This window comes from Xenopus tropicalis, chromosome 3 (assembly GCF_000004195.4).
Source record: "Xenopus tropicalis strain Nigerian chromosome 3, UCB_Xtro_10.0, whole genome shotgun sequence".
Taxonomy (NCBI): domain Eukaryota; kingdom Metazoa; phylum Chordata; class Amphibia; order Anura; family Pipidae; genus Xenopus; species Xenopus tropicalis.
In genome coordinates, this window is record NC_030679.2 from 62,428,888 (window position 1) to 62,455,608 (window position 26,721).

Consider the following 26,721-nt stretch of genomic DNA (forward strand, 5'->3'; position numbering starts at 1 on the left):
GCAGTGTGAGTGGGACACAGGCCTGCAGGTAAGGATGCAATGTGAGTGGGACACAGGCCTGCAGGTAAGGATGCAGTGTGAGTGGGACACAGGCCTGCAGGTAAGGATGCAGTGTGAGTGGGACACAGGCCTGCAGGTAAGGATGCAATGTGAGTGGGACACAGGCCTGCAGGTAAGGATGCAATGTGAGTGGGACACAGGCCTGCAGGTAAGGATGCAATGTGAGTGGGACACAGGCCTGCAGGTAAGGATGCAATGTGAGTGGGACACAGGCCTGCAGGTAAGGATGCAATGTGAGTGGGACACAGGCCTGCAGGTAAGGATGCAATGTGAGTGGGACACAGGCCTGCAGGTAAGGATGCAATGTGAGTGGGACACAGGCCTTCAGGTAAGGATGCAGTGTGAGTGGGACACAGGCCTGCAGGTAAGGATGCAGTGTGAGTGGGACACAGGCCTGCAGGTAAGCATGCAATGTGAGTGGGACACAGGCCTGCAGGTAAGGATGCAATGTGAGTGGGACACAGGCCTGCAGGTAAGGATGCAATGTGAGTGGGACACAGGCCTGCAGGTAAGGATGCAATGTGAGTGGAACACAGGCCTGCAGGTAAGGATGCAATGTGAGTGGGACACAGGCCTTGAATTGCTTACATTTCAACTAGCACAATACACAAAGGGCTCCCTGAACTTAGCACATTGTTACAACAAATGGTAGGTGCAAGGCTCCCCTGTGTTATAGTGTGTTGCCCCTTGTACATGCAACAGAAAACTGGCAAAACTGCAAGTATATATAAACACAGCATATGTTTAGTTAATGGTTGCAGTATAAACGCATGTCTGTTGTATGTAAATATAATATAGGTAAAAAAAAAATCAACCTGAGCAAATTTTCCTTTTTATCTAATACTTATGATATGTACAGCTTTACGTTTCATATGAAATGCAAGAAACATGTACAATTTTTAAGAAGCCTCTAACACTTTAAAAAATTAATTAGAGATTTGAAGCAGAGTGTAGCTTAAAGAAGGATTAGAGAGGGTAATGATATGCAAATTACCAGGTAGAAGATAAGACTTTGAAAAGGACTATACAAACTGTCGGCCAAATCTATGCCACATGATGTGATGTTAATTATAAGAAAAACACAAAATTGCCTGATACAATCACCAATTCATACTTATTATCTTAGTTATGCTTTAAGCAGAAGGTTAAAATAACAGTAGATAAAAGTTTTGGAAGACAAGCTAATAAAAGTTGTGGTAAGTTAAGGGTAAGGTAAGGGTCTACACCCTCTCCTAATTCAAAATTCCAAGCTTCCATTAAGAATCGCATAGCTCCTATATTTCTACAGCAGTTAACTAGTAAAATTCCAGTTTCATCCACAGAAGCCATACCATGCACCATGTTTATCCTAACAATGTATTTACCCATAGGGAGAACAATATCCCAGAAAAACATAAATATTGAGCTGGTGCCATAAATTATATGGGCTATGATACATGAGTGATGTGAGGGATGTTTTACAGGTTGGTATGGAAAGAGAGTGAATAAAGTAGAACAGAGTAGAGTAGAATAAAGATGATAACACCCCCACTAAAGATATGTTGAGAATAAACACCTAGCTCCTGTGCATGTGTTACTACACCTGGGCAACTCCCCTGTAAATGCTACCTACTAGTTGGTTGCTATGGGTCACTGCACCTGTGCAAACTTAGTGCCTTTTATTACAAAACCACATAAATATGCTGTATAAGCTGTCAGACCAGCAAGTTTGTGCCTTTTGTTATACCTAAATAATTCACAGGTAGGCACAAATCAACTAAGAGTGTAAAATATTTTGAAGTATAAGAGGTTTTTCATTGTCCATATAAAGTAAATATATTTCTATGGGAAATTGGAGATTTTCATTTATACACTAATCACTTTTCATGGCAGCATTTGTAGACAATGAAAACACAACCCTAAGAAACCATATATATTGCTTCACAGAAGAAAAGGTCATCTGAGGGAAATCCTGGATGAATCAACAAATTGCAGAGGCTTAAGATTGGAACTCAAGTGTGTAGAACATTTCAACTTCTAAGCCAAACAACAGAAACCAATGACTCAGAAAATAGAGAGGACAAATAATTGAAGTTTCTCGGCATGAACTGAATGTATATAGATCTTGGATATTCTGCCACATAGTAGCACTGGTTGTGACTGCTGCATGGCAGTGAAAGACGCATATTTTGCAAAGTAAGGCATAGAACTTTATCCCAAACTATCTTAAGAAGACTGGCTGCAAAAGTAACAATAATAAAAGTGTTTCATTTATATAGACTTATTATGAACACAATATGACTGTGTAGAACAGTGGCACAACATTTGATTTCCATAATGGACATCATATCTGTTGCAGACTCATCTTAAAGAGTATCATGTACATTATTACAAAGTTTGCTAAAATATAGCTGCTGTTTTATATACCCCACTTGCTTTGTATCTAAATATGTACTGTACCTTATAGTGATCTGTTAATGTAACAACACGTGGAATTGGGATACTGTAAAGCATTGTACACTGCAATCCCATTATAAGGTTGCTTCATATAGTCGTATGACTTGAGCCTTTAGCCAAACAGCCGTAGAGCAGAATTGTTTGCAGTAAATGGAAATTTGACTAAGATCCCAGTTGCACGTTAGGTACAGAGGTACTGAATTAATATTTTATTCCTCCATGCTAGTAAACATCTGAATCTGCACCCACTGCACCAAGACAGACCTTGATGGTCAAATGCATTATGCCCCAGAAATTGTCCTCCACTGAGTGATACTCACCATGCCAAGAATGACATTGCTTCTGCCAAATACCAGAGGGGCTGCTGTAAGATGCTATAGGCCAGCGTTTTTCAACCACTGTTCCGTGGCACACTAGTGTGCCGCGAGATGTTGCCTGGTGTGCCGTAGGCAGGGCACCAATGTACTAGGGGGGCACTGCTCTTGGCACCAGGGTCGGACTGGGGGGTGTAGGGCCCACCGGGGCTCCCGCCCCAGGGGCCCTGCAGGTGCCCCAGCCGCGTCCCCTAACCCCCCCAAGGGCCCCCCTAACCCCCCCGAAGGGCCCCCCTAACCCCCCCGAAGGGCCCCCGCCTGACGTCCTCCCCGAGCGCGTATAAATTGAACGCGTCGGGGAGGAACAGTCAGTAGCGGGGAGCGCCGGCAAAGGTCGGACTGGGCCGCTGGGGCCCACTAGGGCCGGGGCCCACCGGGATTTTTCCCGGTGTCCCGGCGGCCCAGTCCGACCCTGCTTGGCACCAATGTACTAGGGGGGCACTGCTGCTGGGCACAGAGTTAAATTTTTTAACATTTTCTAATGGTGGTGTGCCTTGTGATTTTTTTCATGAAACAAGTGTGCCTTTGCCCAAAAAAGGTTGAAAAACACTGCTATAGGCAGTCGCTATTTATTGGGACTGTTGGGGCACAACACTTGCAGCCAGGTGACACTTAAAGAGGTAGTTCACCTTTAAGTTAACCTTTAATATGTTAGAGAATGGCCAATTCTAAGTAACTTTTTAATTGGTCTTTTTTATAGTTTTTGAAATGGGTGTCACTGACCCCAGCAGCCACAAAAACTGTTGCTCTGTGACACTACAATTTTATTTTTATTGTTACTTTGTATTACTCATCTTTCCATTCAGCCCCTCCACTATTCATATATCAGTCACTCTCCCAAACCACTCCCTAGTAATTAAGGTAAATCGGCCCCTAGCAATCAGATAACTGCTGAGATTCTAAACCAATTGCAAATTGTCTCAGAATAGCACTCTCTACACCATACTAAAAGTTTATTCAAAGTTGAACAATCCCTTTAAGGTAGTTAGACTGCTTACTTAAGAACCCATGGAAATGCAAATAGCAAATGTGTTGTTATTAACTCTTAGCTGTTTTATGTTAATTGCACAGTAGTGCAGGTTGTTGTTAGAGTTGATATTAAGTCAAAAACCCCATATTTAGGAAAAATACATACACTATACCGGAGATTATATTTTATGCCCTTGTTCTCTTTGGGAGCTAGATTGAGAAGAATGGTTCTAATTTGATATGGAAAGCAAAGGAAAGCAAGCAAGCATTGTTTTTGAGCAATTACCCTAATGATAGAATACATTTCTGCTGATGAATATGGCAGCATGGTTCCAAGCACAGCTTGACTGAAATCCTGCTAACTCTCACTCACGTAGTGTAAGCAGTTGGCGGTAGTCTTCTCCTTACTTGCACATCAAATAATTGAGCTTGCTGCTCATACAATATATACATGTATATAAATGATATAACAGAATTTCTGTTTTTGTATTTTTTTTTTCAGGGGCAATTCAATTTAAAATCCTAACCTGAAAATGGCACTGTAATTTATGACACCTTTAATCGTTTTTGACAATTAATAGTGGCATACTTCAGGTGAAATCAGGCATAGCTTACACTGCTGGCATATTTAACAACTACTAATGGTTTGATTACATTAGCTTTGGTCTAACAGTTGTACCAGGAAACAACGTGCTTAGAGCTGAGGTACACTAAATGGCTGCTTTGCTTATTAATGAAGTGCTTTTAACATGTTATAGTGATCATTATACCTACTTTTGTTTAGACTTTAGTTACATTTAACAAATTTGTCACACACATTTTTATGTGAAATTCTCTTCCTATATAAAGTGTGTGTTGGAAAACCAGATATAATTCAGATCTTGCTTTTAGCTTGACACTAACTAAAAAATGTTACCATGACTCAGGTTATCAGCCCTTAACAATTAAAGCCAAGTTGTGGAGATTTAATTCAACAAATCTTTTTTGTTGGTATCTACAAATGTCAGGTTTCACTGAAACAGTGTATATTATAACTAAGCTGTTCTTCATTTCCAAATTGTGTTCTATTATGGTGAGGAAATGGCATGTCATTAAGTGATGAAGCTATTTTGGAGGTAATAATTGTCTACATTACATCAGCTTACAGAAAAATCATTTAAACACCCCCTTTGCATCTTTGTTCAAAACATAAAAGTGAAAAAGTCTTTGTGCACACATTAAACAAGTAGTTTGTAAGCAAGTAATTCTTGAATTTGGCAAACTGTAAGGGCAAAGACATATAGCAAACATTTGCTATTCTACAACCTAATATAAGTTATCTTAGAGGTAAACTACTGCTTTAAAACTGGACCAGGATATGTACATAGCTTTGGGACCAGAAACATCAAAGTGAAACCCATACGTAATACCCGTGGGTGGTATATCAGTGGTTAAAATCTCTTCAACCTCTCTAGTTATACTTCTTTCATAAATGATAATGCCTCTTTAGTAATAAGTGAATCTGTCCTGTTTCACTTTGCCAAAAAATTGTAAAAAGCATTAAAGTTAATGGGCGTTTTCATCACTCATCACTTCTCCTGTTCAGTGTCTGACTGGCTCACCGGGGTACCAGCAAAACTCCCAATGGACCCAGGTGTCAGTAGGCTCTCCTGTCCTAACCATGGCCATTCCCTATTTCTGTAAAGGAAAAAGAGGCAAAATAAATGGAAGGGCAGATTATATTATGTAAAAAAAATAGAATAGGAGAATAAAGAGGTTGAGGGAGGAGAGGAGAAAATAAAGTTTGGAGTGTAATTATTTTCTAAGGTTTTCTGCTTGGCCCCTGGCATCTCAATCCGACACTGCTCTTGTCTATCTATTAAATCCAATCAGATGCCTCATCTCTCAAAAGGAGATAAGAAAGGCAGTCAGTCATAGTATGCAATGTGAAACTCTTACATAACAAGAAGGGGGATGTACTGTAGGAAATTAAAAAGCAAAATATAAGAATAGAAATAGTTGTACCAACCCACTTCACAATCTATAGTCTAGTTATAACCCATACAGATGTCACATCTGACTAATGAGATTGTCTAAAAAGTACAATATACTATTTTGTTGCTCCTGAAGGGTTTTTTTGTGAGTTCAGTCAAAACAGTTTGGATTACCTGCATTTGTCTATCAAATATGTCTGTGAAAAACCTTTGTTTTACAAGTAGATATATGTTTTCCCTCAATTTGTGAGAAAGCTGTCAATGGATTTGTCCAGATGATTAGCATGAGTGCACAAAGTAAAGTATCTATAATCACCTCCAGGCAGAGTGATTTGTGCGCCGGTTAACTTATTATCCTACTCAATTTGCAATGAGGCTACAATTGGGTGCAGCATGAAGCAGGTGAAAATATTCAATGAAATAATTACCTACAATGTCATTTTAACTGCAATTAGCATGTCAAGCTGCAAAAGCATATATCCTCTTATTATATTAATTGTAATGTGCAAATGGCTTGCAGCTCAGTACTATGAAAGTGTAAAGGTATCCATTCTTTCTATTGTAGTACTAAATAATTACAGAATAACTGCTACATGTTACAATTTAGAGGGGAACGATAGGTGACAATTTGGTTTCCAGAACATCTAATGCTAGTTCTTGAATTAGATAAATCTCATCTTCTAGTTTGGTATTCCTTGTTTACTGGAGTGAATTACATATAATACTGCCTCCCTGAGCTATAGTAAAATATTAATGGGAAGGATAGCCTAATAGCCTACCACTTTATGTTGATATGCCATATTTTACACAGGAATGAAACATTTTAACACAGTCATAGCAATTTACAAATATCTCCATTTAACATTCACATGAAAGGCATTATTATAAAGAACTGCAAGTAAATTGTAATTATTCTAGTGTTTAATAATCCCTACACATTTTACATTTGTTCCCATACCAGGTATTAAATTCCTTAATCCTTTGCCTATTGATAGTCTATCACTGAATGTGCCATCTATTATTCAACACTGAATCTTTTCTGCCTGCTAATTTTGGTCTTATCCTCTTAGGGCATCTAGATAGATGTCTGGTGAGAAAAGATATTGACATTTTCAATCTTGGTTTGTCTTTCCATATGAAAACCTATAGGATATGAGCCAGTTATTGGAAAAAAAAGAGTAGGAAAAGTGAAAATAATTCACTGGAAAAAAAGTAGGTCAGAGAGAATTGTTAGTGCTCATCCTAGGAATCAATACAAATTTTAGAATAGCTAAATGGATACCAGCTCATTAGCTGTTGGGACTTGCTAGTACTCATAGCAGTTTCTTATTTAAAGATCTAGCAAGATAAGAAGAAAATGATTATATGTACTGTACAGAAAAATATGTAACTAAATATGTAATCCCCTGTTTGTATTAATGTATTCTACTGTACAGCACTGCGTACATAAGTAGGGCTTTATAAATAAAGATATACATACGTTTCATCCCTGTTACTAGAAAAATTATCATTACTAGGGATAAAAAGATCTTAGTGTGTTATAATTATTAGATAGGTAGTTAATTTTCTACATTACATATACATGAGAGTCTGACAACTAACAATGTAGACCAAAAGGCAGAGCACTGTGTGCTGTACTGACTACTTGCCTGCATTTAGGACTGGGGAACTGGACATACAATTTGGAGGCACATTATATCACATGAATACCATTATATATTAGTTTCACTGGTTTTCGGCTGCATCTCTGTGATAGGATAGGAGCTTCCAACTCAGCAAGTTCAATTGCAATTAGTGAACTACTGAGTAACTCATACATATGGAATTCCAAATCCCATGACAAAATGTTTTGGCAGATCTCAATTCATTATTAACAATGAGCTAAGATCTGCACTCCTTCTGCACAGAATGCACTTGCAGTAACAGGCACTACATTAGTAAGCAGCTTAAATTAAAAAATGCTTCAGATTTAAATATGTTTTAGCAGGTTTATGGTCACCCTGAAATATGCAGCACTTAAGGTGGCCATACACCTTACAATTACGATCTTTCCTGCGACCATTGGATTCTACCTCCACCTGACAATTCAGCCCTAAATGCAGATTTTGTTGCCTGAGCAAAATCTTTCGTCCAGCCCGACTGACGAAACGACTGATATCCAAAGCTTTTGCAATATCAGTCATCTTGTCGATCCGCCATACATGCACCGAATATCGTACAATATCATCTAGTTCACCTAGGCCACCTTAAAACCTTACAGACTATTATCTTCTCATAATAGTCTATCCGCTGAGTTATTGCTGAAATGTTGTACTGTAAATATTTTCTCAAGTGACTTTAGCATGCCACTTCTACTCCTAGGGCTATTCTGGGAAACATAACCATACATTTAGGGGCAAATTTATTAAAATTTATGATCATTTTTTTCTACAGTTTGAGAAAACTGATGCAGAAAAAAAAATTTTAATTTGTATTTTTTGATTATTGAAAACCTTTCAGTTTCACATTAAAAAAGAGAATCATGGCCAAGAGGGGAAAAAATTAGTTAAAAAATTCATAAATCAGCCTTCTCATGTTGCCAATGGATTTTTGCAAATCTTTATATGTGTTATAATTCTGGTTCCATAAATTCATTATTGGTTCGTTACAACTGTCCTAATCTGCTAGTTCTGTTATCATCTATAGATTTTAAAATGTTTTCAATACAATAGTGTAAACTCAGTCTGTGTTGTGGATGTTCTTTTCCATTTAGATTGATATGTAATGAGTTGAAATGTAGACAAATAATCTTTACACAGAGCTTGTAGACATCATTGCTATCCAAACTGATGAAGTACTACATATCTAGGATTGGCAGAGAGTAAATGGAATGCTTATGAAGGACAGGTCTACCAATTTCAGTTATATATAAAATAATTTTTATTTTTTTCTTTACGTTTAAATGCAATTTATAAAATTGTTATTCTGCCAGATAACAGTATCTGCTATTCACCGCTCATGGTGTATTGGTGCAGGCCATTTGCCATTCAGACTGAACTGCTGGTAATTGGTCATCTACTAGTTGCTATTCAGTGTTTCTTGTTGTGTTTCTTGTTGTCAATAAGAAAGAAGATGTGTTGATAATTGCTACTATAGAGTACTACTATATAGTAGCACTAATGCTATGTGGACTACAGCCCTTTAAAAGGAATAGTTAAATTAGCAACAAGGCAGTGGTGCAAATAAGAAACTGGAATATGAATTAGAGTGATTTTGAATAGAAAGATAAATAATAAAAAGTAACAATAACAATGAAATTGTAGTCTCAACAAGATATAGTTCTTTGGCTGCCGGGGTCAGTGACCCTCTTTTGAAGTCTGGAAAGAGTCAGAATAGGAAAGCAAATAATTAAAAAAATGATAACAAATAAAAAATGAAGACCAAATGAAAAAGATCTGGCAATTCTATAATATACTACAAGTTAATTCTTTGATTATTGTCCAACTGCTGCCACTGAGCCTCTCTAAGTCTCAAGCAGGTAATGAGTATTTTGTATGAAGAATAAAATGTGTTTTGTTGGGAACCTACAAGTTTAGGAAACAGAATTATGAGCCTGGACCTGTGCATCTTGAGTGGTATCACTGGTAACTTGACAAAAAAATCTTATAATAGATTCTTTAGTATCAGTACCACACAAGGAATCGATACTGTTTGTGCATGTCTCAATGACTTAAAAATGATATAACGGATATACTGATATAATGATGTAACGGACTGCCACTGAACTCTCCGTCTGCAAAAGAAATATAGATGTGGTATAGTTATTATGCCAAATGCATCCCCTTCCTTCAAGGTGTTATTATTAATTGTCTGAAATACCTTGGACAAGGATAATTACGCATTATGCACTTTCAGTTTGAATGCTTCATTTCTGCAACTTGAATAATGTATGTCAAATTCCCTGCTTATTAGAAACCTTTGTTTGGAGCAGTGCTTGGCATTCAGAATGGGAGAGAAAGAAATCACCGCAGACTTTGTTTCCTCTGGAGTCATTAAGACAATAGTTTCCCACTCCACCACAGAGAATTTAAAAGGAACTGTTGGAAATGATAAGACTTCAAACATATTCGGCTAAATTTAAATTCCGTTTCATTGTATTGTCTAAATAATATGCAAGGTGTAAATGAGTAGTGTTTTGTGCTGCTGTGAGAGTGATTACATTGTGGTTCATCTGAACTGTGTTTTCTATTATAAAAATACACATTTGGATTATTGTGTGCTGTGGTAAAATAGTTACAAGTTCTCCCATGACAACAGTTTAAAACATGGTGCTGATACATGATAGTGTTATATATAGGATGCAAAATGTCGTATACTTTGTTACCTTTTTTTACTATTATTATTTTTAGCACTGGTGAAATAATGTGCTCTGAATTGAAGGGATTCTCTCTTGTCTGCTTTATTTATAAAAAGCATTGTTGGGATTATTACATCTATAAACTAGCAATGTACCTTACTACATGGTATACATATATACAAATCTATATTCACACAAAGACACACACTGCCACATATAGCAGTGACTCTAGCAACCTGTTGGGTGTCATACATTATTTATGAAAATGATGTGTGTGTACGTATATATCAGTATGGAATCAGTCTAACCTTGCAGTTGCATGTCAGTATGACTGTGATAATAGTGTAATTCTACATTCGTTGCGGTTGCATGCTATGACAATGAGGCGTGTCATAATGCGGTAATGTTTTGTCACGTTTCAGCCAAATATAACTCTGCCAGATGAATGCAAAGAGGAAATGAATCAGTGGCAGTGGATAGAATGCATATTTGCATGCTGCTACATTGAGTATTAATATTTATAACTAGAGTGTTGGACTCTGTGCTGGGATACTGTGCTTGGATTAGTTCTGTGTATGCAAGCCCAGTCTACAAAAATTACAGCTTTAAGGGTTAAAATATTTAACTAAAGCCAATGTTGTGCAAAATAATATTACCCCACCTTCTGAGTCCCGCCAATGAGTTATCTCTAGTATTTTTTAATGTTTATAAATTGTATGAGGATATTCTTGGTACCCATACTGAGATAGCACTGTGATATCCTTTTCTGGTTTGGGTTTACATATATTATATAGAGTACACTAACAGCATGAAATGAAAATTCACTAAAAGCAATCCTTTACTAATTCCCAGAATTGGATTGCAGTGGTTATGTTCAGGACTTTCTGTACACAAGGCAAATTCTTTTCCTCCCAAACCAAATCAGTACAGACTAGGGATGCACCAAGCGTGGATTTGGGCAAATCCAAATCCTGCCGAAAAAGGCAGAATCTTTGCCGAATCCCGAACTGAATCCTGGATTCAGTGCATCCCTAGTATAGGCCTTGCTTCATGCATAGGGCATTATAGTGCTCAAATCTGAAAGGGCCTTTCTTAGGTAGTTGCCACAAAGTAGTGGAAATTGGTAGTAAGTACCCATACTCTTCGTATACATTATGACTCCACTGCAGCTTTTCTATATCTGCTAATAAACTTCCTTATCCATTGTATCCAGTTAATGTTTTTCCATTTATACACAAAGAAAAGACAATGGTCTCGGCTAAAGGCAGCAGTTACACAAGCTAATGTCCAGGTTATCCATTGAATCAGCCCAAATGTGGAGTTAGCACTGATATAAATGATATAAATAAAAGTCAGAAAAATACAGTTATGAAGATACCATGGTGCAACACGGACCAGTATAGTGTATCTTTATATTTCTATAAATCTATATACAGTGTGCATATAGTCTGAAAGTATAAATTGATTGCCAGTGATGCAGGTGCTGAAGATTTATCATTCACTTTCATTGTTTGATTTAGGCAAATCAATTCCCAAGTCAAACTGAATCAGCCACCTTTACAAATTACAACTGCAGCATAATTAAATGGTATATTGCAACTGGCACGCATGATATCCATCAGCAAATAAGTGATGGAATTGACATCAGGTTACCCTTTCTTAGTGCTGCTCTGCTGCTTTAAAGCAAGCATGATTAGTGATCCTTTTAATTGTGCCTTTTCTGTAACTACCACATGTGCCCTTATTTGATCAAACTAATTAAAGAAGAAGGAAATTCAAAATCACTTAGGGTACCAGTTTGCTTGGCACCCCACCCCAGGTGACTACAGTCGCTTAGTTTCTTTTCTAGGTTGGCAGTTCTCATGTTTATAAATTGCATTGGCCTGGGGTAAGTTCCAGGAAAGCTTCACACTGCCATCTTCCTCCTTTTTCCCAGGTATTCCTTGTGCTGTCATGGGTGGATGCATGCTTAATAAATTAGTTTTTTTAGTTGTACTGCACATGTTTTCAGCAATGGTTACTTGGTTAAATGAACGAAGATGGTGGTGAGTTGCTAGAAAATACCTCTCTTAAAGAGGGGGCAGAAACAAACTGCAAAAAAGAAAACAATTTGATTCCCTGGATGCTGCCTAACAAATTTCTAAATTCATATTTCTGCCACATTTTGTTTGCATATTTTCCCCTTTGGTTTTTTTTTTCTTTTTACGGGTAATGGCTTGTCTTAATAAAGCACAAAGAAATTCAAACACTCACATTTACCTTGGGGTTAGAACAAGCCTCAGCACGATGATTCCAGCTGGCTGAAACCTGGTTAGCTCATAAACACTAGTGTTGGCTGATCTTTCAAAAGTGCTATTCATTATTTTTTTCTATCTCACTTCATAGAGAAATATAACAAGGTTTAGCGTAGCAAACATGAAAGATGTGTCTGCTTTTGTGTATGCTATAAAGATTTGATGGATCAAAACAATTTCAGCACATTTTAGAAAACTGTGACATTTTCTGCTGCTGTATATTGCTTTTTCTGCACAAACTGGCAATTAAAGAAGTTGAAATATTAATGTAATAATAACAACACGTGTGCCATAGTTAGCATTAATATTACGAGATGCATAATATACTAAATCAGCCACATTTAAATTGCCAAGAAAAGCCAAATAATCTGTAAGAGCCACACTAGACTTTTACCTTTGTTTGGAATATTGTGGTGCCTTTTGTGAATAATGTAATAGACTTACAGTTGTCCTTATTTCGTTCTTCATGGTATAGATTTTACAACTAAAAAACTGTATGGCTCTCTGGGTAAAGGAAATAGATTGTTTCAGATTTCTTTCACATACATTAGACAAGCATTGGGTAATTGAGCAGTGAGTCTCTAATGCTATGAAACTACTTATTTCATAAAGAGTGACTTTAACTATTATCACAGCATCCCAAATCATTATTTTGTTATTGCCATATCAGTTGTAGGGATCTAATAGGAGTTCGTACTTGGCTGCAATTATTGCTAGTGTTGCCTAGAATGAGAGGATGAGTAATATCATTCTTGCACTTGCTTCTTGCAATACATGCTTTCAGAGCACATTAGCACCAGTTTCCAGGTTTAAAGTCCTTTTGTAGAGAGTTGTTGTATGTTCAAGACTTGAGAGATAGATCATGGACTTTTAATAGTTATTTTAGACCTCTTCCAGAGTTGTAGATGCCACAATGCCACTGTGCTACCAATGTTAAGCTTTTCACTGGTATATTTTATTTTCCAGCCGTGTCCATTTAGGCTGTGTGTAGTTCCAGGATTAGGTGAGACTTCTGTGTTAACAAGGTATAAAAGGTTGTTTGTCTAGCTGACTTCCAAAGCAATAAAAAAGGAAAATTAAATTTGATTAAAGTTATCTAGCTAACCTGATGTTCTGACTGTAGTCCATTTTACAAGAATGCTGTCAGTAGTAAAATTTATATGTTGCATAAAGACAATGAGGTCTATTTTTAACTATTTATAATTAAAAAAACCCTCCAGCAAGACAGGTCTGTCAGTCGACTGGTTTGTGTTACAATAAAACACAATATGGGCATGATCCCATAGTATAAAATCAATGATAAACTTTTATTAAATAAAAAGTATTGCAAATTTCAGTAGTACAATCAGGTAATCAGTCCAGATCAACAGCCCAACGTGTTTCTTCTTAATTAAGACTTCAGACTTCACCAGTCATGCCCCCGATGAAGTCTGAATCAAGTGGAAACACGTTGGGATAAGGGGCAAATATCCCGAAAACTCATAATGGGGAATTTTGTTTGAAATTTTACATATTAAACACTTTTGTGTGCCAGACAAATTGATTATTATTATTAAAGGGGATTTAAGCCCATAAATTACTAATTTTCTACTTTTAGCTGTTTCTGAGATATCGGTATTTGCAGTTTTTAACTGCTAATACCAAACTCTTGTCTGAACAGCTATCTGTTCAAGGCAAAGAGTCAACCGAGATTTACATTATCTTGATGAGTATACTGGTGCCCACAAAGTACATGGACTGTTAGGCTCACTGTTAAGGTTATTCTGACCTTAAAAGAGAGCTGTTGAGCCAAAATCCTAAGATTAGCAGCCTGAAACTGTGGATTTTGTTTTTTTTTTAATTTAGATCAACTTTAATGCAGATACATGTGTCAATTCATCAGAATGGGTTCAACTACTTAGAATCCTGTATTCCGCTATAGATGTCTCACTGAAAGAAGCCAGTGCAGATCTCATTTTTTATTCATGCTCAAGCTCTAAGATTTTGCAGCTGAAAAATGTAATCAGGACAAATGACTTCCTTTATTTTGACTCCTACTTGTGTAACAGGGAGCGATGTGGCTTCTTTGATTAAAGTGCTCAACACTGAAATTGTTTCATCAAATCAGAGCTGCATTTTGCATTCTACTTTCCTGCCTTGCACTTCAGATAACTTTTTGATTGCTAATTGCTAGTAGATGTAAATAGATCTGCTTATATGAATTTGTCAATAACGGTATCTTATATTACAAACCACTCAGAATAAGCTGCAGACAAGTGTATGTTGTTTATATGAAGCAATGGAAATCTTAATATACGTAATTAGAAGTACTGTGCTTTCCAACAGATATTCTTAAAATAACATATTTATATATATATATATATATATATTAATTTCCAAGGTTTAACGGAAACATATTTTTATACTGATATTTGGCTCTGCTTTAGAGCATTACAGTACTATTAGCTGTTTTTTCCCCATGAAGAGCGTTTGCCGAGCTCAAGCAGTAGTAATCACCCCCTCCGCAGTTATAGTCTGCAGTTTTTCTTATATAGCTTTTTTTGAAATTTCACTTTACATGCATATCCTTATCTCTTCTACTCCTGAACTGTGTTCATAATTTGGTATCTTTTACCATAGGGTGCTATCAGCGTATAAGAAGCTTTTTGTATTTCCTCCAAAATTATTGTGCTGATATTTTCCAACAGCTAAAGAATACTGATATTTAAGGAGGCTTACCCTGTTTCTTCCTTGTAGACTAAAGCTTGTAGAACAAATATTAGGTCATTTTGGGACCACACATGGATTGATTCAGTGATACTTAAGAAAATAATTGGCACATTTACAGAAAATATTTGACTATGGTTATATTTAACTTTCCCCATAGGTACAAAGGGTACAGTGCCTCTCTATTTGGCAAATCTCCTTCAACACCCTTTTTGGTGTGCACGAAAGGAACCCTAAATAATCTGAATCATATGAAGGTTTTCAAGCATAAAGTAAAGCAGTGATCTCCAACCAGTGGCTCGTGAGCAACCCCTTGGATGTTGCTCTCAGTGCCCCCAAACCAGGTAGTTATTTTTGAATTCCTGACTTGGTGGCAAGTTTTGGTTGAATAAAAACAAGATTTACTACCAAATAAAGCCTCCTGAAAGCTGATAGTGTGCATAGAGGCTATGTAATAGCCAAACTTAGCCCTTATTTGGCACCTCCATGAACTTTTATGATGAGTAAGAAAGGTTGGGGATCCCTATCCCTATATCCCTATCCCTATTATACTATACAGCTCAAGTTTCCGTATGGAGAATAAGACATCATGGCCATATTGTGCTAAGATCTATTTGGACCACCACCTCCATCAGACCTATACAATCACTTGGCCCCTGCCTAATGGATGTCCTTAGGGATCCGTGCAGACCTACTGGAAAAGGATCGCAACAACCCAGTGACCTCCATGCCCGACAGCATTTTTCAGTCAGCCCCTGTGAAATCTTGCCAGGTTCTTACAAGATATTAGTCAGGCTGGATGTCATTTTGGCGAGCTGAATGGACCAAGTTGGCAAGCAATATTCAAAATGCCACCCCAGGCCACTTTTGTCCTGCACCCCCGGAAAGTCAGCATAGTGATACCGGGCCCCAATTTGTGCCCTATTCTATTTGTATAAAACAACATTATTCAACAGTGTTCACCATAGTACACTTGTTGACCATCAGTTCTAATTTTATTGGCATAAGTGTAATGATAATAATGATAAAACATTTTACTTTTTTATTTACTGCCTCCTTTTACCCTTAAATGGGCTAAAACACCTGCCAATACAGAATAGCTAAACAGTTTAATGCTACGATCTTTTAACTTTTTCCATTTCTCCTGAAGGCCTTTTCATTTTCAGTCACTTTGCAGAATCCCCTTGCTAATGCATTTACAAATTACCTTCTAGTGGCTGGAGCTCACATATAAGCCCAATAGATTTGACTTTGAAAAAACAGTGATAGAAAATGTTTCCAAATGCAAAATATTTCCAACTGGCAGTAACTGCTGTATTCTGAGAACATTGCAGAAGTTACTTGATCAGTTCCTGAATAAGATTTTTGCAGTTAGCTATTTATACGATTCTTGGTTCTTGCATTTTGTTGTCTATACAATACCATCTCTAATTTTATTCTACTGATAAGCAGGCTGGCTGTTCATTCTGAGATAATTGCCTGATATAGCCCTCTAATTGTACGTGAAATGGAGGCTTTTTAAATTAGTACCTTCATATAATTATGGGCCTGTAGAGAAGTTGTGTAGAATGCTAAAATGTTGGCTTTTCTTTTTGTTTTTTAATAACTTAACTCTCATTTCTTGAGAAATATATAAGTTGCCCTGCATGATTCTAGCAAAGACTGTATTGAATTGCTATATCTATATATAGATAGATATATATTTAGTTTAGAAAATTAAACTGGTGGAAATGCTGGAACTCATTTAGTACATACCATGTATTTATATTGTAATTCAAAGGATTGTAATACATACAATTTATTTATAGGCTACCTTTACTTTCTACCATCTTTTCCTTTGTATCTGCCCAAATATAATGGAGGATGTAGCAATAAAACAATATATCACACTTTATTTCATTTAGAGTGAAAATGTTGTTGCATGTCAATGGTTCTTAAACATTGACAAATAATTCATTGAGCACCCTTGCAAGGAGGACATATATCAGTGCAACACAATCAATAACCAACACCCTTCATTGGAGCAATCAAGAGAATGATTGAAATCCCTGCCTCATATACATCCAGTATGGCTACATGGGACACTAGATTCACTTTATCACTGAAAAAAATCAGTTGGGAATTTTGTAATTTGCTTCCATATGGCTATGCCCTCACATTTCCATAAGAATCAATGGCAGCTTTTAGTAACTAAGAAATAACAGGGAATTATTTTGCCCTTTACTTATTGCTGACACAAGACAGAAATCTAGGAGGCATTTATGTTGTTCTAAGATTTCCCCTTTGTCAGTCCTGATGTGTGTGCTAACTGAATGCAAACGCCACAGTAACAGTTTGCAGCAGAGGAACGATGAGTATTCTCTACACCTTGGATACAGATACTCATTCTATCAAATGCTTTTTGTAATAGCTCAGAATATACAGTATATAAAAGAGGTAAAAGAGGCAGGGAAAAAAGAAGCTTTTTTTGCAGCATTTTTAATCCAGCGAGTGTCCTGCTTCCTTTTATCTTTTATGATGATGGCAAGCCATCTGTTCCACTGTGCATTTTAGCTTTGTTAGTCCCAAGAGAACAATGTCTGCTGGGATGCTTTATGCCATGCATTTAATAGACTTCCTCATGCTGCATTGGTTATCTTGATGGGCAGTATATTTTACTTGGCTAAAATGCTGTATATTTTAAAGCTTAAATTGTGAGCTTCCAGGTGTTTGAGGACAATGAAATGTAATTTAAACTTAGCGTTTTAATCATTACTTTTGATTGAATTTGTTCTTGCCAGTATTTAGTTCCGGTAAATCAAAAATGGTTCATTTTCGTCACCCTTCACTATACTAGTCATTTTCAAAGCCTAATTTTGTATGGGGAATATATTCCTCTGCTTTTATTTTCCTTTCATTTACTCTACATTAGCTTAGGAAGCGCATGCAGCATGTTGTTTTATGCTTATGGTAAAATCCTAGTAATCGGTAAGATTCACACACATTAAGGGGGGGCCTGTCACCCAGACATAAAAAGCTGTATAATAAAGTCCTTTTTAAATTAAACATGAAACCCAAATTTCCTTTTTTTATCACTACATCCATACCCATTATAAAGGCATTTAAAAATCCAAACTGCCTGCCCTGCAGACAGTTACTTTCACTTTCCATTCAGCACTTTCTAGATGTCACTGCACTCCACACATTCCCACTCCCTCCTCACCATCTAATTGTGCGGCCAGTGTATGGGCATGAGTATCAGGTCCCCTGTTCTGGCACATAAACAAGATTTTAGGGTGATAATAAACTTGCCTTAATAACAGTTTCCACAAAATGGTGCCTGCCTGTTTGCTGTAATTGATAAAAGATTTATAATATTTGCTGAAATTTGCTTTTCAGATCCTTATGTGAAAATTCACCTAATGCAGAATGGCAAGAGACTGAAGAAAAAGAAGACAACAATCAAAAAGAATACCCTCAATCCATATTACAATGAATCTTTTAGCTTTGAAGTACCATTTGAACAAATACAGGTAAGTAACATTCCATTTAAGCCAGATGTTCATCAGGAAAAGCCCTACATGATCAGTTGTTCAAATGCCTAATGCAGGTTCAGTGTGATTCTGAAGTTAATATTTGTGCTAGTTGTAGCTACTGTGTAGTGGGCATGTGCTGAACCCATCATTCAGAATCATAGGATTCCCAGCACTTTGCAGATTCAGTCAGAAACTGGCAGTAGTGTTCAAAGTGCAATTTTGGATGCAAATCGCTGTTTTTACCCATAATGCAGTGTTTCCTCATAATTCAAGCACAATGTTGTGCCTGCTGCAATTGTGCCCAGTGCATTAAAACAGACATAATTGGGCTTGTATTTGATGCAAGTTAGGTTCAATTTGCATCTAGCGTTTTCAGAGAAATTGTTAAATAGGAAATGGCTGATATTATGTTACCATATTACTATATATATATATATATATTATGTTATAAAATGATATAGAATAGATTGATAGATTTAAAAATTGTTGAGAAGTCTGCCTCTAAATATTCTATACACTCAAAAGACTTTTGGATAACATTTAGCATATTTATCCACCCCAGAAAACACAAAGATCTGTTCTTTAGTATTTGGCGCTATACACTAAAAACTGTAAAATCTGTGTGGAGAAACTTGCAATTGGCATATTATGTGGATACAGTAATAGTTCTAGCAAAAAAAATCCAGAGTAAACGTGAGAAGTGCCATGAAAAAGGTTATATGGATAAGAGTAAATGAGATTTTACCACTCTTCTGCGCATCATATTTGACAGCTAATTTGCCTTATCATAAGCTGCCTGCAAGCGAATAAAGATGTGACGTGAATTTCTATACTCTCTGTAGATATGATGACTGTATGTTGTATTCACTATAAATTAGTGCACTGTTGTTCAAGCCTTTTATGCTGTTTTGTTTGCTTATAGTTGGCTCACTCTAACGTCTTTGCAGAAGATTGTCATATAGTCAGTATATCTGATACATTATAAACAAAAGGGGGCAAGGGCTATAATATATCTACTCTAGGATCTTGTTCAATGTGTAGAAAGAGCAATGCAGGGACACCAACATAACTATGCCAGAGAGCACAGAGACCCCAGCACACTCTCTTTTTATTTATTTTTGAGATATAAGAAATGGAGGGGAGGGCTAGAAAAGTTGACTGGTAAGAACTAGGAAGATGGGATGGGTAGAATTTTTGCTACACCAAAGAATATTGTATAGCAGCCCCATGCAAGCCTACAGGAACTACATCAAGAATGAGATAGAAAAAAGAGCTTTAGCTAATATTTAATGTTGCTTCCTAGACATTTAGTCAGGGATTACTCACCCATTTACATAAAATATGTCTTTCAATGCCTGTAGAATAGCACCATGACAAATTGTACGCTGTATAAATAGAAAATATTTTGAGTCTCATTCATTAACACTAGACAGTAACCCATGTCAACCAATCAAATGATTGCTTTCATTGTTCTACCTGCAGCTGACTGATTGGTTGCTATGGGTTACTTCCCATGTGTAAATTATCCCTGGAAAGATAAACAAGACCACTAAGTTCTATTTAACACACAGACTTTCTTCAATGAGTTGTGGTAGACATGGAAACAGGTGCATTTTCTAGTTCTTTTGGTGTATCTACACCAATGATCCTCAGCCAGTGGCTCGGAAACAACATGTTTGTCTCAAATCCCTTTGATGGTGCTCCCAGTGGCCCCAAAGCAGGTGTTAAGCTGTTTTTTGAATTTCTGACTTGGAGGCATAAAGAACTTGTGTATTGTCTATGAAGATTCTCATTCATCCAGGTCATGATATACAGTATCTAGTAGAATTAAGTCTAAAACAACTGGACTTTTCTGAGTTTTTCTTGAAAACGTTTCACCACTCATCCAAGTGGCTTCTTCAGTTCAAATGACTGGTAGGGAATTCCCCGGTATTTAAACTCTTGATGGTAGTAGAGTCACAGAAATCCAATCACAATGGTTCCATTGAACTTGTTCAGTTAGGTGTTAGCTGAAACTGACAGGTGTAAGAAGGTATGATCCAATCATAATGGTACCAAGATTCTCATTGATGAAGGTGTTAATCCTTCAAAGTACATGACTGGAAGTGTGAACTGTTGTGAAACTGCTGGGGTAAGGATGTCAACGCGCCATTGTATGTTGGTGACAAGCGGTGTCTCAGGCCCCCTCCTCTGTTCAGGGATGGTTTTTTCCAGGCTGGCATAAATGGCCTCTTTCACACCTCTTTCAAACCATCTGTCCTCTCGGTCCAAAATATGCACGTTACTGTCCTCAAAAGAGTGACCTTTTTCTTTGAGGTGTAGATAGACCGTTGAGTCTTGTCCTGAGGAGTTTGCCCGCCTATGTTGGGCCATTCTCTTACAGAGAGGTTGTTTTGTCTCCCCAATGTATAAGTCAGAGCACTCTTCACTACACTGGACAGCATAGACCACATTACTTTTCATGTGCTTGGGTGTTGGGTCTTTCGGGTGCACCAGCTTTTGTCTCAGGGTGTTGCTGGGTTTGAAAAACACAGGAATGCGATGTTTGTTGAAAATTCGCCTAAGTTTTTCCGATGTTCCAGCAACATATGGGATGACTATGTTGTTTCGCCTGCTGTGTTCCTCCCTTCTGTTTGTAGGTCTGGTCTTTCTGTTGGTCTTTGATTTGGTTTTGATGAAGGCCCAGTCTGGGTACCCACAAGTTTTCAGAGCTCCTTTTAGATGTTTATATTCTTTCTCCTTAGCCTCTGTATTGGATGCCACAGTTTCAGCCCGATGATGTAGAGTCCTAATTACACCCAGTTTATGTTCCAAAGGGTGGTGGGAATCAAACAGCAAGTACTGGTCTGTGTGGGTGGGTTTCCTGTATACTTCAATATCCAGGTCCCTCCCCTCTTTGATAACTATAGCACAGTCCAAAAAAGCCAGTTTGCTGTCTTTCACATATTCCCTTGTGAACGTGATGTTTTTGTCCACCGAGTTTATGTGTTTGGTGAAGGCTGGAACCTCGTGTTCTTTAATTTTGACCCAGGTGTCATCCACATATCTGAATGAGTGGTGAAACGTTTTCAAGAAAAACTCAGAAAAGTCCAGTTGTTTTAAACTTGTGTATTGTCAGACAGAACCTCCAGTAGTCAGGGGGTAGTCTGGTGGGTTAACCAATCACAGCCTTTATTAATCACCCCCTGGGAACTTTGTTTCATGCTTTTTGTTTTGAGCTTTTTGCACTAAAAAAAACCTCAAATTCTAGTAATGATTCAAAAACTTGAATTATTTAAGTTTATTTATTAAGTGCAAACTCAAATGTAAAACTTTGTCATCTAAAAGCTTACAAGTTTCTATAGAAGTCAATGGGAGTTGTCCTAGGCAAAGTCAAGACATATTTTCAATTCAAAGTATTCGAGTTTGTAAACGTGAAAATTTGAGGTATTAATGTTACCACATTAACACATAAATATCCGAGCATTCGATATGTGCCTTTGTTTGATTTAGAAAAACAGACTTGAATTTGAAAATTGATAAATAAGCCCATAAATGTTACTCATGGATAAAAAAGGTTGGGGAAAATGCACCTGTTTCTCATGTGACCTAGTAAATATAATATATGGAAAAACAAGGTAACAATTAAGGAATCAAAGATAGAATTGTAGTGTATACACTGGGCAAGGCAACAATTATGGTTTGAGCTGCTCATAACTAGGTGGGTGTATGGACCCCAAGATTTTTTTGAAAGCAGCTCTGGGCCTATTTCTCCATGTGCCCTGCTGTTTTACAACTGAGTTATTTCTTTGATTTATGCAGAATATTAATATAGATTTAAGGCAAAACAATTTGCTCAATTGATTTAAAAGCAATGGTGATATCATCAAAAAGAACCACTTTTGATGCTATAATATATTGTATTTTTTCTTCTTTTTTTAGAAAGTCCAAGTTGTCGTCACTGTTTTGGACTATGACAAGATTGGAAAAAATGATGCTATTGGAAAAGTGTTTGTGGGCTACAACAGCACAGGTGCGGAGCTCCGACATTGGTCAGATATGCTGGCCAATCCAAGACGACCAATTGCACAATGGCACACCTTAACACCTGAAGAAGAGGTGGATGCAATGCTTGGAGTCAAGAAATGAAGAACAAAACAGTCCTTTCTGCAGTTGCCCACATAGTGCTCTTTAGCCAGTATATGTAAATACCTCAGTAGTATGGGTCGTCTCATGTCTTACCATACATTCCTTTTCCAGATCATACATTCCTAGCCATTTTTCTTTGCACAAATTGAAATGTCCTTACTTCCCTCAAGAATGACATAATGTGTATCCCACAAATGCCCTCTTAATCTTCTTTTAAGCAATATTATGTGTAGATAGAGCATGACTCAATTTATTATCACACTCCTGTATATACCAGTATGCCAACATTTATTTCTAGTCTGTGTATTTGTATGTTGTAAGCGTTTCTTAATATGTGTATACTTAGATGTTTTTAATAAGATGTTCTATTTTAAATTATGTAAATTGACTAAATAGAAAAGAGTAAATAATATATTACAGGTTATCTATTGTATCGTCCGCATTCCAGAAGAAATTCCAACTTGTAAGGCACTAGTACAGTTGCACTGACGTCTTAAAGGACAACTTAAATCTGAGCTCCACCAGGTACATTAGATTTGTAGAGATGCATACATTCCTCATTATGAGTAAAATGGTTCACGTTTGTAGAGTTCTGTCAGAAGCAACCAATCAGATGTGAGCAGCTCTGTCGGCAGCGGGCCCTCAGTCCAACATAGCCACTAGTTGCCACGTATATGGCAAATGTATATAAGTGTTAACTTAAATGCTCAAATATGTATTTTTAGAGTTGAGGAAGAGAGGGGTAGTAAAGGGGAATAAACCTTTAATAATATACATAATAAATGGAAAGGGGGAGAGGGGTTTCCAGCTTTTCTCTCTGTGTCACATGTAAGACAACAGTCACCTTTCATTACACAGTCATCTCTGTAAATTTTAGCTTTCAGTATAATGTATGTCTCGTGATTTGTCTGTGTAAATCCACATGTTTTATGTACGTGGGTATGTTGTACTTTGGGGTACAAAATACCACTTGTGAGGCATACTGAGCTAGCAAAGCATTGTGCAATTATTACACGCATACCATTTTCATAGTTGACAAACAGTATTGTGACCCAATATATAAAGACGAAACTGACTTAGCCATAATTCTGAATGCACTTCAAGTAAAGCCAAAACAGCTAGTGAACTTTTTTTATATACTATTTGTATAAAGAGTTTTAATTTGTCCTTTAAAAATGGTATAAACAAAGAACAAGTGCTAGCATACTGGAGCACCCTCTTGTGTATACTAGATGCTTATTTCAGGAGGAGTTTTTAAATGTTTTCAATGTTATTATGTAGTAAATGGCACTATTATGAAGCTATTAGTCATTCCATAAGGCTCTTCATCCATTGGGTGTCAGAGTGAGATCCAACCCGGAGAATCCCAAATGAATTGGGTACCATCATGGCATACAATGGATTTAAGGACTGCTCTGTGTATCACTGTGACTGCCGTGTGTGCTTAGATAAAACGTAGTTCTCTCAGTGAATAGCAATCAATTCTTTAGTGATATTGTACTGATATACTGCCATCTCTTTCTACTGCACTGCTGAAGGAGAGCATAGCACAAACAGGTTACTATGGACCAATTTGAATCTGGGAGCTATGCTGGAACTTGGATAGAAAATAGGTAGATCACACAGCATTTTTAGCACTGTGCAATGTAGTCCAACAATTCCCTCTATTATGAGAATCCAGTTGTAGGGTCATACAGTTCATGTATGGCCCAGAATATCCATATCATGTGTTGGTCAGACCTTTAGCAGCACCAGAAATTTTAACCATGAAGAATGTTTATCTGTATATGTAATTATTATTTCAATGACGCTGTTAAAATGAGCAACAAACAAGGGCATTATACTCCCAAGTTACTGTATGTAGAGTCGACATATCTTGTTGTATCAAAATCAGTAAACCAGTAACTTTGCCAGTGTTCATAAATTGGAAATGTTCAATAAAACAAATGTTTGTAAAAAAAGTTCATAAATGTTATTCTAGCAGCAACTGTTATAACTGGATCTTTGTCAAGGATGGACTCATGCCAAGCTCTAATAGCATTATTAGCCCCTGGTATCTCCAGCCCTCTAGGGCACAAGTAATGTAGAACACAGGCAGCTTAATCTGAAATAGTGGGGTGAAATGAATATACATTGTAACTGACCCAAATGCATCATACTATTTCAGATTATGTTTCCCTCTCTCACTATATATGTGTGTGAATAACATGCACAAAATGCAGGTCCCAGCTGCTGGAGATGCATTTATGCGATTTTTTAAACATGCCAAATACATGCCAAATATTTTGTAACATTCCTCTTTAAATTGGAGTATTTAGGTATAACACATTGTGGCGATGTGGTGCAGAAATCTCTACAACCCCCCATTTTTTTCCTTCTTCTATTTGCATTTGAAATGGAGAAATTAAAGTTGGCCATACATTAGCTGACAGATCCCACGAGCATGTGCACCCAGACCACACGTATATATTGGTGAGCTTTTCTACTTATAACTGTGAACATACACCAAAAATTCCCCCTTTTTTCTCTTTCCCCTGTTTTTGCCATTCTGGGCCAACGTTCTTAGCAATCAGAACTGCAGGAAGTAAAGTGGAACTATCAATGTGTTATACACCTATCAACTTGAGTAATTGGCAGATACTGGACAGATCAACCACAATCCAAAAGGATCACATGATGTTGTGTCTATCCTGTCCCTTAACCAGCTATACTTGTCCAGACGGCAGGGCAGCATGGTCAATATCAGGTAAACTTCCCAACCTAATCTGGGCATGTAAGACTAGACTAATGAAGTACACCCATGGGGTCAGGTGCAAAGTGCAAAACAACAGGCAAAATCTGGCTATGCATTTTGTACTTTGCTTTATGCTCTGCACCTTAAAACACTGATGCAGGTCTCTGCCCTTCTAAACAGAGTACATAGACTGCATTTGTGAGCTCTCTATTTATGGGGGTTAGGGGGAGGCACGTAAGCCCCTTAGTGCACTTGTGTCCAGAGTATCTGTACCATGACCACTTTAATGAAGGGTTGCACAGATTTTAGCACCGCTTGACACAATTCATTATTATTATCCCTTAGAATCACTATTTAAAGTTGAATGTTATGTGCTACACTGCTTTTTGCCCGGTATAATTTATTCTCTATAATGAAAAGCCACATCTACCTTTTGGACAACGCTGTGTAAAGTCTTAGAATCTGATGCTGTAGAAATCCTAGTTGCCTTTGTGTATACTTACTGCCTGCTTGAGTGTTTTTATGTGTGAGTTTTTCTCTTGTATCTCGTAGAAACGTTCAGGTGTTTACTCTTGCCATAATGCTCGTGTCCCACGGGCTGACAACGTTTGCTGTGTATACCTTCATTTTTGATGAAGTGGTTACAATTTAGTTTCACTTTGTGTAGTGAATCCCACTGTAGAGTTTTCTGATTGTTGTTAAAAAATCTAAACATATTCAACAAATATTCAATAAAAATATTTTATTTCCGGTTTGCGTCTTAAAGCTTCAACTCATTTTAAACACAGAGTATATGCACATTTACTGCATGCATGCATAGGGGCTTAATATATACCAATTTAAATGGGAGGGGGGATCTAAGAAGTCCAACAAAACAGTAAATTATATCTTACTAGTTAATATATGCATGGAAAGATAATATGATAAAAGTGTCCATTGCCAACATAATTTATTTGTTATTTACAATATGCTGTGGAAATATATAATCAATTTGGAAGTGTTAATTTTGAAGATTTCATGTATACCACTTCTAATTGATCAGTGTATATTTCCTATCTTGCAGATATGGCATACCTCCAGAAATGAAGGCCTCATATGTCCCAGATTAACCCTAAAAGTAACTTTTTCCAAGGCCGGCCCTTTCTCAGGTCTACTATTTAAATCTGTACAAAAGTGGACCATTGTGAGTTATGATA

At 37.1% G+C, this 26,721-nt stretch overlaps 1 protein-coding gene across 4 annotated transcripts in view; it reads left to right on the forward strand.

Annotated features, from left to right (window-relative positions):
* Positions 1-26,277, forward strand: part of syt1 (synaptotagmin 1) — a 269,823-nt gene extending 243,546 nt beyond the window's left edge. For all 4 annotated transcript variants that reach the window (XM_018092261.2, XM_018092263.2, XM_018092262.2 and 1 more), the window contains 2 exons: positions 18,527-18,660; positions 22,585-26,277. In XM_018092261.2, the coding sequence (XP_017947750.1) occupies positions 18,527-18,660; positions 22,585-22,791 (341 nt within the window). In that variant the 3' untranslated portion in view covers positions 22,792-26,277. The remainder of the gene's footprint in view (positions 1-18,526; positions 18,661-22,584) is intronic.
* The last annotated feature ends 444 nt before the right edge of the window (positions 26,278-26,721 follow it).